At 41.4% G+C, this 16,029-nt stretch overlaps 1 protein-coding gene across 2 annotated transcripts in view; it reads left to right on the top strand.

Annotated features, from left to right (window-relative positions):
• The window catches only part of vav3 (vav guanine nucleotide exchange factor 3), a 92,669-nt gene that overhangs the window by 38,946 nt on the left and 37,694 nt on the right, over positions 1–16,029 (top strand). For both annotated transcript variants that reach the window (XM_019362926.2, XM_005461384.4), the window contains exons 3-14: positions 1,583–1,641; positions 1,807–1,872; positions 4,562–4,670; positions 5,726–5,827; positions 6,983–7,051; positions 7,793–7,896; positions 8,199–8,298; positions 8,570–8,665; positions 10,911–10,979; positions 12,568–12,654; positions 12,741–12,826; positions 14,365–14,497. In XM_019362926.2, the coding sequence (XP_019218471.1) occupies positions 1,583–1,641; positions 1,807–1,872; positions 4,562–4,670; positions 5,726–5,827; positions 6,983–7,051; positions 7,793–7,896; positions 8,199–8,298; positions 8,570–8,665; positions 10,911–10,979; positions 12,568–12,654; positions 12,741–12,826; positions 14,365–14,497 (1,080 nt within the window). The remainder of the gene's footprint in view (positions 1–1,582; positions 1,642–1,806; positions 1,873–4,561; positions 4,671–5,725; positions 5,828–6,982; positions 7,052–7,792; positions 7,897–8,198; positions 8,299–8,569; positions 8,666–10,910; positions 10,980–12,567; positions 12,655–12,740; positions 12,827–14,364; positions 14,498–16,029) is intronic.

The raw sequence follows: 16,029 nt of genomic DNA, 5'->3' as shown, positions 1-16,029 counted from the left end.
GTAGCCCAACAAGCCATTTAATCCCCCCTGACACACACACATAAAGACCCCAGTCAGCCATGAGGTTCAAGCCCAGGTCCTTCAGTGGGCAGCTACTTCAGTACTGCTGGTTTGATTTAAAATGCCTTCTTTGCATCCTCCCACTCTATTTTGCACATTCTCCATGTGTTGCTGCTCGTGACGCATCAGGATTTCACAAGATTTCTATCATCACGTGAAAATGATAAGCAGCAGACGACTCATCTCTCAGACATCCTTTCCAGCTGATACTGGTATTAAAAACAACCCACAGTTCTGCACATATGTCACAATCTGTCTGTCCTCTCTGTGTGTCTCTTAGAGGTGGGCAGATCAATCCAGATATCGATAGTATCGATACTGACGCTGGTATTGGTGTCGGATCGATACTAGCGTGATGAGATGGATTCTTTGTTTCACTCTGTAGCCCGATGATTTATGTTAAACAAATTACTTTTTTGGGAAATCAAAAAATATACCTCAAACATGCACTATGAAAAATGTGTTGACTGTCACATTTATTTTAATTATAGCCTATAACACATTTAAACGACAGAAGTTGAACCAAAGTGCCGTAGAGACGCCCACATTTATATTCCAGGTCTCCAAAAGCCCAGACACGAAAAGCTGTAAGATGTGTTTTTTTTGTGTTAAGTAATTGTGGAATGTAAAAATCCCAGTGATTCAGCGTCCATCAAAATGAGTTCAGAATTTGAAAATCCATGATGATTCATCACATAAGTCATACCACACTGCTCTACCCTACATTAGCTTCTTTGATAGAGTAAAAGTACCCTTATTGGTATCGGCAGTACTGGCCCTATGTTTACTTGGTATCGGACTGATACCAAAATCTGCAGTATCGCGCAGCCTCTGTGTTTTCAGGCGGGGGGAAGGGAGCCGGGCGATCAGTATTGATCTCGGAAAGCCGCGGGGCAAATTTATCTGTATTACATCTGTGATGTGTTAGCGTGAGCGCAGGCTTGGCCTCAAAAAGGAGGTTTGTGGGCCGGAGAATAAACAGAGTTCCCCTGTTGAGTTTTGACTCACATAACATATCTGCATTCAATCAGCTGAGTTCAGTGGTAATTAGTCAATCCGGTCTTACAGACACACACACACACACACACACACACACACACACACACACACACACACGTAGAGATGTTTAAACACACTGGAAGCAGCTTTAAATGACATAGTTAACATCACACCCACTGACAATAGGTCATGTGACACTGCTTTGTTGTTGGTGTACTGCTGCAGCTGTTGACTGCGAGCCAAAGCAATATTTTTTGTGTGTGTATTACTCTTCTCTCTCTCTCTGTTCCTTGTTCCTTTTCTATTTGATTTAAATATAAAGTGAGTATTTTAGGAGGCAACGCAGTACAAAAATAATTCCACATGAAGATGTAAAAACAACATATGAACGTGTTCCTGTAAAATACGCCCCAGTTTGTTTGTTGAGCACGGGCAACACAGAAGTGTTTGAAAATGCTGCCCTCGTGTGTCTGTTATCAGAAATGCACCTTTGTGATCTCCTGAAACGTGTTTTATGTTTCAGGTTATGGACACACTTTCTAAACTCTCCCACACAGTGATTGTACAACAGACTGGAATCAGGTATGTGGAAGTGAAGTGTTTTAATACAAAACAATGCATTTCTTTCATACCATCTTGTGATCTTAGTAGTGAACAATAAACTGTAATGTAATGGATGCATTATGCCGCCATTGGAAGCTTATGAGGTACTTTAATCCTAAAACATGGACTGCTTTCTCCTCTCAGGCCCTTTCCAACAGAGGAGAGTGTTGAAGATGAGGACATCTACAACCACCTGGAGGACCTCATAGAGTATGTTCTCCACCCTTTTGTTTCCATTCATATCCTTAAGAACATTTTAAGATGGATTTCTAATACACATGTTACATTTTAAAAGGTCAGCAACCTTGTGAGTCTTTATGTGCACGTGTGTGTGTCATTATGGCACAATCAGTAAATGTAAAATGAGCATACTCCAACAAAAAGGGGTTTCTGAGCTCTTTTGCAGATGTTTATACGTCTTTCAGGATGTGTGCAGACAGCTTTTGTCAGCATAGCTGCACAAGACGCAGTCATTAAACCTTTCACATGTGTGGCCAGGGTCAAGATGCAGTCTGGGGTCTGACAGCTCACTGCTGTGATCCCATTGCACTGCGGTCTCTCTGCTTTAGTGTTTGGCTTCCTCGACTCTTAAAACTCTCCACGCCTGTGAGGATAAAGCTGCCATTTGTTCCCTGGGTGTTGTCTGGAAGGCAGCCACTTTCAGCATCAACTCGCCCCGCTCTTTTCCTTAGTTAGCCACAAGTGGGGTGTGTGGGACTGTGAATTAATCATTTCTTGTTCAAGCCCTGCTCTGCAGACACCTATTAGCTTAGCAGATTTAAATGACAGATTTTTCTGTCTAAAAATACCCTTTAAAGTTCATAGAGAGGGTGTTAGCTATACTGCGTGCAACCAATGTCGGTCGGTCGGTGTTCGATGCCAACTGAAACCAACCTTTTTTTTCACCTTCGGAAATAAAGCAGGGACAAAATAATAACATTACATAATCCTCCTGCGTTGCAGACAGAATGTCTGGCACAGTCCCATTCATAGGCCTTCATCTAAATGCAGCTGTGGGACTATTGACTCTGGTCTATCTGATATGGATTTTAGAATGCATTTTTCTTTAGACTGAATGCGTCAGATGCCAATTGATGGACAGATTTTTTGCCCCCTCTCTGTTTTTCCAGTTCATAGCGCATAACATTGTAGTTTCCTGTCTGTTTCTGATCAGAAATACTGGCACTTGCTTGGTAATTGAAGTCAGCGGAGAGACATAATCCTACAGCAGAAATGCTGTTGGAAACCTTTACAGTGACACAGTGGTTTGGCCCGTGTTTAATGCTGACAGCTCCTACAGAAGGAAGCGGCACACTAAGAGTAGTGACAGCAAAACAGTGGCTTGATAGCAGCCAGCAGAGGACGGGAGGTTTGATGTGTCAGCCTGGATCTCACTGAACTGAGCCACATTCTCCCATCTGCTCAATGTTTAGCAGCCACATTTGGGTTTTTTTTTAACCAAGCATACAATCTTGTTGCCCATCTAAATGCTTTGCCAATCTTTATATGTGCAAAGCATTTAGGATTAAGAGCAAATTCTACACACGACACACTGAAATATCTTTTTCTTGGCATCTCAATACATTATAATAATAATACTAAGGCAGGCACATTGGAACTTTATGTGTTGGGACTTAAAAGCCCTTGGAAAGAAATGTAAATCTGAAGTATTTTGCTGTAATTTGGGATATTAATGTTATTCACTCAGGGTGGAGTTTCTAATGAGTTTGTGGGCTCACAAACACATACACCGACAATTACCCACAAACAGTGGGTGTTCAAATTCACCGCACTAATTTTTGAATGGATAGTATTACTTAATAGTAATAGTTAAGGGCATTATTTCTATGTAATCTAGATATCTAGTAATGCCTACAAAAACAATCGTAAGCAGTATTATTGAAATAGACTAGCTTGGCTATTAGCTCTGAAGCTTTATGCTAGGCTGTTAGCTAACAGGCTTTGTACTAGACTGTTAACCAAACCTAGCATAAAAAATTAGGTTTTGTTATTTTGTTAACAAAAGTAACAAAATCCCTCAAACAAATGCTGTTTTAAAAACAGAAAGTGCAGTTTGGCATTTACACATTTTGTTTATGCTAAAGATTAATTAAAGTAGATGGAATTTTATTAAGTGACATATTTAAGACAGGTCCAGTTTAGGTTATTTCTACCTATGTCTTCTTTTTACGATAACGTTAAGCTAAGCTGTCGTTCTCTCTCACTCAGAGCACCAAGGTTACAATGTAACCTTACGTTCTATAGCTCCTTCGTTAGCATACAGAGGCCCACTTTACCCTCATGTCCTAAATGAATTTTGACACATTTTCTCTGTTTGAGTTATTGCCCTTTACTATAAGACATGACTATGACACATTAGGTGAAGCAGAGCAGCAAACCCCAAAGAGAAAGGTTTTTTTTACGTTATGGTCCACCACCTGCCGATCTCTTGTCCTTGACCTCACCTCCTGCTCCTTACCCCAATAAAAACATTCTAATTGTTTGTGTCCAGTTATCCCCTTAGGTTTCTTTGAACTTGGGAACATTTTGGTTCTAAAATAAATGTATGAAAAGTAAAAGAAGGCGCACACGAACACTGAGTCACATCATGTTAGCTGCAGTAATTGGCTCCGATGTGAGCAGTCAGAACAGGCTGGTGGCGTCACACATAAAAGTCTTTTCTTGTCTGCGTGTTCCTGAGCCACTTTCACAGCATGGGATTAAGTTTTGTCCCCTTCTAACAAGATTTGTAGTGTGGTATTAAAATCCACATCTGTAAAACCAGAACCGTGTGTGCTTGTCAAGAGAAGTGAAAACCATTTCATCCCACTCACTCAGGATCAAACAGCAGCGTGATGTAATGTAGTGTCACTGCCATATTCTTTCATTTGTCCTGCAGTGAGAATGGAGTGGAGGATGAGGAGGACCTTTATGACTGTGTGTACGATGACGAAGAAGGCGGCGAGATCTACGAGGACCTGATGAAGACAGAAGCCGTCCCTCCTCCGGTTTGTCCACCTCTGTAACTTCACTTGAAAATGTGTTTTTTGTTCTTGTTGTCAAAGACTGGATGAAAGAAGTGTTGCTACCATCATATCTGACGTCTTAGGCCGGGGGGAGGGGAACTCCAGGGCTCGAGGGCCGGTATCCTGCAGGTTTTAGATCTCACCCTGGGTCAACACACCCTAATCAAATGATTAGTTCATTACCAGGCCTCTGGAGAACTTCAAGACATGTTGAGGACGTAATGTAGCCATTTAAATCAGCTGTGTTGGATCAAGGACACATATAAAACCCGCAGGAGGCCTGGAGTTCCCCACCCCTGTCTTAGGTGATGGGATCAGACATGGATGGCACATCCCTACTTGTGTCTCCAAGTGTTTAGCTGACCACTTGTGATCTTATTTTAAGCTCAAGGAATCTTTTATGGGCAGTTTCAGGCAAATTGTAATGCAATGTGTGATTTGTAAAAGCATTGGGGACAGTATGGAAAAATAACACCACATCCTGCACTGATGGCACATTTTTTTTGCAGGTTCTTGTTTGGAAACCATTTAAAACATTAGTCATTGTACTAAAAATGAAATTCTCAGAATGTGATATCTGTTTGAGAAAATATAGTTTGAGAACTTGAACTTTCTTGAATTCTGAATGGACGTTTGATTATGTGGAGTTGCTCTTCTTTGCTTTGTGGTTCCCATGAAACTTGGAATTGACAATTTAAAAAATAGAAATTGGCCTTCTTTTATCTTTCCATCTGAAATATCCTTCGAAAGAGTTCTTCTGAAACTTGGCAAACTTGAACAAAAGCACTGAAAGAAAGTCGGATTAACCTTGGTGCCAAAGCAGATTCTGAATGCCTTTAAAATGCTGTTTAAATCTCAAATATACATTTTTTAAATTTAAGTGATTATTTATCAATGTATCTATTCCAGTGTATAATTTACCTCCTTTCCCCCCATATTTAGTGTATTGATTTCAAGATTAATTTAATTTACTGACAGGCAGTAACAGGTCATATGTGTGTGTGTGTGTGTGTGTGTGTGTGTGTGTGTGTGTGTAGGCGTTCCAGAAACAAGCAGAGACTGACATCAGGAGTTGCTGCTTGACAGAGATCAAGCAGACAGAGGAGAAATACACTGAGACCCTGGAGTCTATAGAGAAGGTACACACTGGCTGACTGGTGGCTGTCATTGTGCAGCCGAGGCTTCCTCACATTACTCTGTGCTGACTGAAATTCTAAGCAGGTAATCTCATCTGCATCCCATGCTGAGTTTGTACGCTGGCGATATTTGGAAACATCGTCTCGTTAAAGTGATCAGAATTATAACCGCCAGTTGTTGTGGGTAGATTTGATTTGGTTACATCTCAGAAGTAAAAAAGCGGCCCCCAATCACAGGTTTAATGTGACATGACTGAATTAGTTTGAAGCTGCGGGCCCTCCAGAGTTCTCTATTAAATCTGCTGAGCGAGTGTGTCTCAGTTAGCTTGAGTGACGAGTGCTTACCCACAAAGCTGTTGTGAAAGAAATTAGGATGAAGCGCTTTTGGACGTCTTTCACTAATATACAGGTTGCCAGCACTGTTTCATAAATTGGTGACAGTCTAACTAACTTTATTTCGTTAGATGGAAATATTATCGCTCTGTTTCACTTTACGAAGGATGACTGGAAATCGATTTGGCCTCTTTATCACCTTCAATATGAGAAACTGTGAAACTGTAATGACCTCTTTTCGGGTGTAATGGAAACAAAAAAAAGCGGTGTAACACTCCGCACACCCAGAGAAAAAAGTAAAGGATATATTTATATTTTTGGAATTAGCAGTGAGTAAAAAGTAATCCCAGCACTCCTTCCAACAGAGAGCTCTGCGAACAGCCTCTCGCCTGTGGATGTGTTCCACCTTAACCGGCACTTTTTACAGGACTGTCTTGGACTACTTGTCTTCTACCTCTTGTGTATGTTCACGTCTGCTAAAAGACCTCGCCTGATTTCCCAGAGGAGCGCCTCAGTAGATGACTTTCGATATGAAGTGGATGGTGGAATTTAGTTTGTGCTCGCCCGCTCCTTTGAAATGTAGAGGTGACTACACTGTGGGAGTTTTCTGAGAGGAAATCATTAAATTGCAAACTCTGAAAATGAGATTATTGTCGTGACCCAGACGGTCCTGCTTGTTTTCGCTGACTGCAGCTCTTTGCAACTTAGCCCTATAATATAATAGCGTCTCACGCAAAATGACTTTCCCACTCTTACTCTAGAGGAACGAGGCTCTTTCTCTTCATTCATTCTCTCTCTCTCTCTCCCTGTGTTTCTCTCCTGCAGCACTTTATGATTCCCCTCAACACGTTCTTATCCCCAGCTGAGATGGAGAATGTGTTTGTGAATATTCCGGTAAGTCAACGCCTTTGGAAGCGGTCATCGTTGAGGGGGTTGCAAAATTCTCCTCTAAATGGTCTTTTTCCCCACCGGCTGTCACAATAGGAGGAACGTAGAAGTGTAAATAATGGAAGGAATGATGGCTTAGCTTCACACCTACATGGCAAAATTCAATTAAAAAAAAGATTTTAAACCTTTTTTAAATGTGCATTAAATTAACATGACAAAGAGACTACGACTACTATTTAAGAGCCTTAACTGTCCAAAAACAGGTCACTGCTTTGTGTTGCATGCTAACATACTGACATCAAATATGCTGTCTGATTGATTTACGTTCACTGTTTGACTGTGAAATGCTAACAGTGACCAGAAAGTAGCAAGAAAACCTCAAGATAATAGCAGTGTCTTTAGTTTTTAGGTAGGTTTGCAAAGGGAACATGATATCAGTTTTGCTGCAGGCATATACAATCAGACAAAGGGGTTTTTGAACCTCAATACACATGAAGCATGAAAATTAAATGAAATTAGTTAAAGTCAGAATTTTGGTCAAAGATTCTTATTGAGTGTGTTGACATATTTGAGGGCGGTACCTCAAGATTTAGTGAGCTGTGATGAGCATTTTTAATGATTTTCTTAGTCATAGATCATTAATGGAGTTATTGGCATGATCTATAGATTAGGGGAAACAATCCTTCGGTGCAGGACTTTAATGATCAGCACTGAAGATTTCCTCTTGTTGTTGATGTTGTTGTTCAGGACCTGGTTAAAGTCCACAAGTGTTTACTGCTGGAAATCCAAGATTCAGTCCACCACAGAAGTGCCCAGAACCTTTACCAGATCTTCATCACTTTCAAAGAGAGGTACACACGGGGAACTTTACCTAAAAACATTGTAGCTTATTATATTTAGTGTTTTATGTAACCCTTTAACAGTTCTGTAAAGCTCTTATAATTGTCTGTACATACAGGAACCTGCAAACTTTTATGTATATGTCGTGTTATGTTTCTGTGTGTTGTGTGTAAACAGTGCGTAGGTGTGAACCCACGTATCGCACTTAAGATCATCACTGTGAAGACTGAGAAAACATTTAAAGTCCTGCATGTTGTGTTTAGACTTCTCTCCAGTCCTGCTGTGGTTTCTTCACTTGTCTAATCTACCCCAGGTTGTTGATCTATGGGAAATACTGCAGCCATGTGGAGACAGCCATCGCCACCCTGGATGACATCAGCAAAAACAGAGAAGATGTACGCATGAAGCTAGAGGTAAATAGTTTAATGCTCTTCTTAAAGGATAAGTGAGTGGTTATTGTGCACTGCAGTGGCAGCTGTTCGCTTCCACAGCTTCTCAGGATGGTCAGACGACGCCCTCAAGTGTCTACCTGAGACATTGCCGGGGATGGCACTGCAGCTGGAGGCAGAAATTACTCTAAAAAGCTTTGATGCTCGAGTTTGCTTGCATTTGCTTCCAGGAAGTGAAATAAAACCATTTATTCCAAGTGGAATTAGTGTTTTATTGATCCTTGTCTTTGTGCAGGAATGCTCAAAAAGAGCCAACTATGGCAAGTTCACACTGAGAGATCTGCTAGTGGTTCCTATGCAGCGAGTCTTGAAGTACCACCTCCTCCTGCAGGTACTGTACTCCATCCTAGTGCATCCTCGCTTGTAAATCTCAGCCCAAGTTTTCTTGAACAAACCTTTGAACCCTCTGGAGTAAACATTTATAGTGTTTGAAATATGTTTTATTTTTGTATCACGTAGATGACATCGGGCCATCACACAGCATCTCGTTGTCTGTAGACTATCAGAGTTAACTCCCCGGTTTTTGTGTTTTTAAACCTGGACTGGCCTTTAAATACATTTTAAATATTTATCCCTGAAGATTAAGATGCTTTTCTATTCCTGTCATCCCTACTTTGTATCCCTGAAACTTTATACTTTGTTAAACAGGCAAAATGATAAGGCAAGGATGCAGTTTGTGGTATAATGGATGGGATAAAAGAGACATGAAAAGATGCTGTAACACACAAACGATGCGGATTGTCTAATTGAGCCTCCTCTTATTTCCACCTAAGCTCCTGCTGCACAGCTGCACAGTTACTGTTCTCGTGGATGACTTTGTAAGTGACAGGGAGCTCACCGAGTTTACAGATGCATCCCTGTGACCGAGAGAGAGAGAAGTTTGTTTCCTCCTCAATTACAAAATCAGAGTTTATAAGCAAGTGCACTCCCTGACAGTACTCCCTGCAACCACCGGAGGCAGCGTTGACCACATTTTCTCTTTTGTTCCCCTCCTCTTTGCCTTCACTGCTCAGGCTCCGAGGCTCTTCTCTGTTTCTGTAGCTCCTTGATGACTGCGAGTCTCAAACGACCCGCACGTAATTGTCATCTGATGGAGACAATCAAGGAGGCGGTGAGAGAAAATAGATAAAGTGAAGTGGGGACTGAATGGGAGAGCGGCAGACAGAACAAGATAAATAAGCAGCGAGACGAACAAACAGAAAAGGGAAGTATTATTTTGAACCGCTGGAAGCTCGGCCAGAGTCAGCGAGAAGTGAAAACATTCCCCATTTGGGCCTTTTTAATCATCCAAAACCTCGCCATCCTGGTCTTTTATAATACATTTTGACCACATATGATGGCCTGTTGAGTTTTTCCAATAGTTTCATTTTGACATATTTGACACATTTTACACAATTTCAGAGACAAACCACTTGTGTTGCAGGGAAGAGTATCCATAAATGTGTGACAGTTAACAGTGTCTCCATCATGCTTTCTCCTCTCTTCATGGTAACTGTGTGTGTGCACGTGATGAACCTATGAGGAGGGTTTATATAGAAAAGCAATTAATAACATAGTCATCTGTGCGTCTGCAGCTGGATGACAGCAGAGTCGACGCGTGCGCTGCTTCTTTCACTTCAAAGCGCTCATTTACTCCTTTTCTTCAGGCAGAAATGTGCCGATTCCAACAGGGTTCCATAAAAAGCAGCAAGAAAGTAGCGCCAAAAATAAAAAAATATATATATCTGTAGGAACAAAGTGATTCTGTTTGTGTCAACATGGGCTGAGATCCCCTCGGAACAGCCGGATAATAGCTAGCTGCAGCGAATAAAGCATCCGCTGAGTTACTTTCCCACACGGTGACAGCCAGAATCTGTACAACTAATGTCTTGTCACTTCCTCTCGCTCCCCGAGTACCTCTCTTAGCCGGTTTCTTTCTCTCTTTTTTTCTCATCAATCTCTTGCTCTTTCTTCTTCACTGCCTCCGCTCATCACGGCCCCCCTCCCGCTGTACCTGCAGCGACACGATTCCCTGAATGAGTCCATCGTGCACGGGCCCCCGCTATCAGTGTGACCACACCCTTACTGTGTATCTCGGGGGCTGCATGGAGGTGGGAGCAAGCCTTGATAAATAGGCCTCTGTCGTCTTGCTAGTGATAATAATGCCCAGGTTGAGCTTGACTGACACCGGGGATTTGAGCAGTGCCGAGCGGACACATATATCTCCCTTAGCGGCTCAGTGTGTGTGGACACAGTGGGTGTGCGCCCGTGTGAAGGACATGCATGGCATCCTTCCTTATCCTCCGCCGCTGAGGTCTAGATGTCTTGTTTACGCTGCGGCGAGGCACCGCCAAGCAATTTCAGATACTTACTTGCGCACACACTCCTGCAATAGATGAGTGCACACATACGCAGTATCTGATTCACTTCCACAGCGGCCGTTTTCCTGTCGTATCTGGAAAGCTAAAGCCTCCAGTCCACGTGTGGCGTGTGGCATGTGTATATCTCATGTAACCCTTGTTTTATGATTCACAGCCTTTCCCTCCTTTTCACATTTTATTTACTTTGTGTTTGTGGTTTGTTTTTTTTGTCCACAGGAGCTTGTGAAACACACCCATGATGGCACTGAGAAGACGAATTTACGGACCGCCTTAGATGCAATGAAGGTACGTTGTCTTTTCATATGCTCCTATCATTGGGTGCACTGAAGGTCCAGAACAGGGCCATTAACCCAAAAAGTACAAAAACTAACCCTAAAATGAAAGAGAAATAAGAGTTTTAAAAAGGTAAGTGCAGACAAAGCTACGTGGGCTGTTTTGAGCCTCATTTTGTTTTCTTTTGCTAGAAAAATAGAAAATAGGTGCAGTTATTTAAACGCGCAGACATATGTAGAAATAGAAGAGCTGGAAAGTCAATATTTGCATTCACCACCTGAACTCTCTTTTAAATCATTCTCCATCCTTCTTTAAAGACATTTAAATCTTTTTTGGCTGCGTTTCGTTCTGTTCTCTATCAAAATGATCCCACACTGCTCCCATAATGTCGAGGTCTGGGATCATTGTCTTGCTGACAATTGAACAACGCTCCCCAGATGGTACTGCATGATGGATCAAAATCTGATTCTGTTCATAATTCCATCAATTTTGACGAGATCTCCAAACCACTGGCTGAAATCCAACCCCAAACCATGACAGAGCCTCCGCCATGTTTTACAGATGGATGTAGACACTCTCCAATCTCTTGACCTCCTTTATACATATTAACAATATTTGAGAAAGAAATTTCAAGCTTGAATTCATCACTTTATCAGACCTACCAGACTCTATGATCTTACAGTCCAGGTCTTGTGTGATCTGGCGTACCCCAGCCTGAGCTTCCTGACAGCCACTGAAGCCTCATCAGAAATGATGAGGCGGATGAACTGAAGGACCAGATATATCTGCTGTGTAAGGTCTTTGCTGGATTTTGTCTTATTTCCTTAACTTAATTTTCCTGTTTCTTAAGGACAAGCCTTTTAGAAACCGTTCATCTGATGTTTCCACTTTCAAAGTAAATGACAATCGGAAGCCGATTGGCTCAAGACTTCTGCCCAGTACTGAATGCAGATGAAGAAATACACACCCCCAACGCTAGTTTCACAGAACAACCAATCAAAAAGTAATAAAATGTACAAAAAACAGCGCATGTCAGAAAATGTTATTTTGATTTCACTTCACATTGTACTCAAAATTCATTCTAGTAAGAAACACAGTGCGTTTATGTTTGTTTAGGGTACCTGACATGATAATTGTGTTTTGAGAGCTGAAGGTGGTCGTTAGAAACACGAGGAAAAACACAAGATTTCAGAATATAATTGCCTAGTTTGTTCATGTGTTTTGGGGACTCTGGTTCCATTGTAAACAAAAAACGCTGCTTTGTTTTGTGTGTTTTGTACCTCAGGGGTCACCATATAATATCTAAAAAAGTTACCATAAAAAGTTCCACTTCATTTCACTTGCTCAACTTTTTGTAACTGCAGATAAATAAAGAAGCCTTCAGTGAATGCAGTGTTTAGTCCTAATTTTGTAACCCTGAAAATCTGTTCAGTAAAGCTGAACGCTCAGCTTAATTAAAGTCAAGTTTATTTTATTGCACAAGATCGTTTTGAACAGAGAGAAAAGAAACAAACTCCTCAGCACAGCTGGATACTCTGTACCGTATGTAAGTAAATTAAAAGATGCTTCTTTGTTTTCCTTGGTGTGTGCGTGTGTGTAGGATTTGGCCCAGTATGTTAACGAAGTCAAGAGGGACAACGAGACATTGCGAGAAATAGATCAGTACCAGAAATCCATTGAAAATCTGGTAAGGTACAGCTTTCTTTGAAATAATGACTGACAGCTTTTCAGAATGTCTTTCCTCAACATAACCTTCATTTTTCTCGTCTGTAGAATCAGCGTCTGAGTAACTACGGGAGACCCAAAGTTGACGGGGAAGTACGGGTGGCCTCGGTGGACAAACGAGCTAAGCAGGACAGGTGAGATGCCGCGAATGGCTGCATGACTGCAGTCGAAATGGAATCATGTGTTACGGTTGGAAACCTGCCAAAACCAAAGTGTTGTTTCAGACTTAACCTGTGAGATTTGTGCAAACTGAAGCCAGTGAAGTATTATTACTCAGTTAATACAAAGCACATGTCATGAGCATTCAGCTTATGCTGTTGTTCTTTAGGAGCTTAAGAATAACATTCAACCAGTCATATAGATGAAACTGGGCTGGGCGTCTTTTTCCATTAAGAGAGATTTTGTATTGTTAGCTACGCCGCTGAAACTTAAATTTGCCTGTTAAAATAACAGCCAGCCTGAGAGTCTCTGCAAAGCCGTTACGGGAACTGCAGAAGCCGACTGCTTCTGAATGCACTACTTTACAAAAGTCTTGTGTCACCCTCATTTCTTTGTATTTTGCTTCCAAGGAGCCAGACTTTCTTTGGTCTTGAGTAACAGTTCTCCAGGCTCTGTCACTCAGTGCAGTCCTTGTACCTGAACATTTTCACAGGAATGTTTTTGTTTGTTTGTTTGTTTGTTATACACTTAACACTGACCTGCGAACAATTCAAGCATAAAAAGGCCACTTCACCCAAGAGATGTTGTGTCGACACATAGAAGACACCTTAGCAAAGAACCAGTTTTAAAAACATGGAAATTTGTTCCTATTTCTTTAGTTGAAACTATGAATCAGTTGAGTCGGTCTGACAGACATGAAATAGTATTTCAGTGGCAACAAACTGACTCTCAAAGAGTTGTTAGCTAAAAAGTTGGCATATCTCAGCATGATGGGTAGCATGGCTTTAAAAATAGAGTGGTACCTGCACAAACTACTACCTACAGCACATGAACGGTATCTGAAAATCTTGCAAAAATCTAGAAGGTAAAGGCGTGACACCAGACCTGAAGGATATATCCGGTCCTTTGTCTCATCAGAAATGGTCTCAGTGGAAGGGTGGCTGTCAAGAAACCATTCTTAAGGAGGAGAAACAGGGAGAAGAGGCTGAGATATCCCAGAATGTACAAGAACTATACTAAAAATCAGTAGCAAAAGGTCGTATACAGTGATTGATCCAAATGTAACATATTTGAATCGTACCATTGTCAATATGTGTGAAGAAGAATAAAACATGGTGCACTCTCTGTCATGGTTTGGGACTGCATTGCAGTCAGTTGTGTTGGGCATCTTGTCAAACAATCAATCATGGATTGGACTCCCACAAGCACAGAGCTCGACATTATTGAAACAGAGTATGATCATGATGAGAGAGAAGAAAACAAAAGGCAGCCCGCGTCTAATGAAGAGCTCCAAGAAGCCTGGAGAACGATTCCTGAAGACTTTAAAAAAAGAGAGTTCAGTCTGTGTTGAAGAATAAAGGTGGTCATACCAAATATTGACCTTCAAGCTTGTTAGAATCGTAAAAATCAGTTTTTTCCTTAAATACTGTATTTGACATAACTGCTCAGTGTGAATAACAATCACTATTAAGTGAGATGTGCTTTAATTTACTTAAACATTTTTGGATTGTAGGCACATCTTCCTGTTTGACGCTGCGGTCATTGTTTGTAAGCGGCGAGGAGACAACTACGAGATGAAAGAAGTGATCGATTTGCACCTCTTCAAAGTCACCAACAATCCCACGTCGGACAAAGAGAACCGAAAGGTCTGTGCACACACAGACACGAACAGTCAATAAATATGTCTAAGATGCATTTACTGAATTTGTATCATTATTAAATAGTTAACAATCATACTTTAGCTTCTTACTTTAGCTTTACTGTCAGTGTGAGTGAACCTGTTCACACACACACTGGCATGTCACGTGTGGAGTGGAGCTGACAGCAGACAGGTGTAGTGAATCGATATTAATCGAGTTGATGACAAACGTTATGTTACTGCAGGTGTAATAAAAGCTTCCCATGTGTTACACCAAACAAAACAAGAGAGAGAGAGAGAGGGAGAGGCCAATAGGGAAATCATTAAAGCTCTCAAGTCTTGTCGACTTGCTTGACCACAGCGTGCGCTTAAATGAAAAACTACTGCAAACATATGAAGGAGAACCATTGGTATCGTAGGTGTGAAAATGCCTCCAAACCACGAACCCTTTAATGTTACCTCGCTATGTGAGCTCTCCCACTAACAAATGGTGCGTTGCTGCTTAGCAAACACAGAATATAGAACTGAAGAATAGATCGGCCCCCTTGTGTCAGAGACTGTATCAAGCTTTGTGAGTCTGGACTGAACCAGTATCTGATCCAAATATTGAATTGGCAAATCACTAGCAATGAGCTGAACCTGGATCTATATGGGCATCTGCTGCAGGCACAAAACAGTCACAAAGTGCAGACATTACAGCTCGTAAAGCAGTGTGGATCTAATGATTTCAAGAAATCTGAATAAGAAAAGCTTTCACAGAGTGGAAAACTGAAGGGCCCATAAAGAGCTGATGTTGGATCCTAATCTAGCTGTCACGGGGCAATAGACAGGGTGCACACTAGGCAGGTCACCACTCTGTCACAGGGCTAACGCAGAGAGCGAGGCAGCCGCATGCTCACATGCACAACTTTGCACTGTTTCCTGTTAAAAGGGTGTTTTTCCTTCCCACTGTCACCAAGTACCTGCTCACAGGGGGTCATCTGATTATTGTAGGTTCTTTACCTTGCAATATAAAGTGTCTTGAGGCAACTGTTGAATTAAATTGAATTAACAGGGTTGGATGAAGGCACAGAGCGAACGTGCAAACTTCACACAGAAAGGCTCCAGCCTGTGGATTCAAACCCAGGCCCTTCTTTGGCATCGGCCATTCTTTTCTTAAATCTTTGAACTATAATGTGGTTATAAATAGGGACAAGAGGTAAACGTGATTTTAAATGAGGTTTTTGTCGAGCCAAAATAACACCGGGCCGTTTTGTTGCAGACATTCGGATTTGTCATGTCTCAATAAAACACAGGTAGTAACCTTTACAGCGTAACTGAGAATCTTTGTACGCAGGAGTCTATACTACATAATGTTAATTAATACTATTAGATGTTAGGTCTACTTATGTTTGACAGGCTTTGAGTGTAAGAAAGAGCTGGCTGTTGAATGACCACCAGCAGTGTTTAATGGTATTTGAGAAGCAGTTTAATATCAGGTCAGGGAACTGGGAAAGTGAACAAATACGTAGAAGAACTGTGCATGTGCATCACATCACA

Source organism: Oreochromis niloticus, linkage group LG9 (assembly GCF_001858045.2).
Source record: "Oreochromis niloticus isolate F11D_XX linkage group LG9, O_niloticus_UMD_NMBU, whole genome shotgun sequence".
Lineage (NCBI taxonomy): Eukaryota > Metazoa > Chordata > Actinopteri > Cichliformes > Cichlidae > Oreochromis > Oreochromis niloticus.
This window is presented reverse-complemented; position numbering and strand designations above follow the sequence as displayed.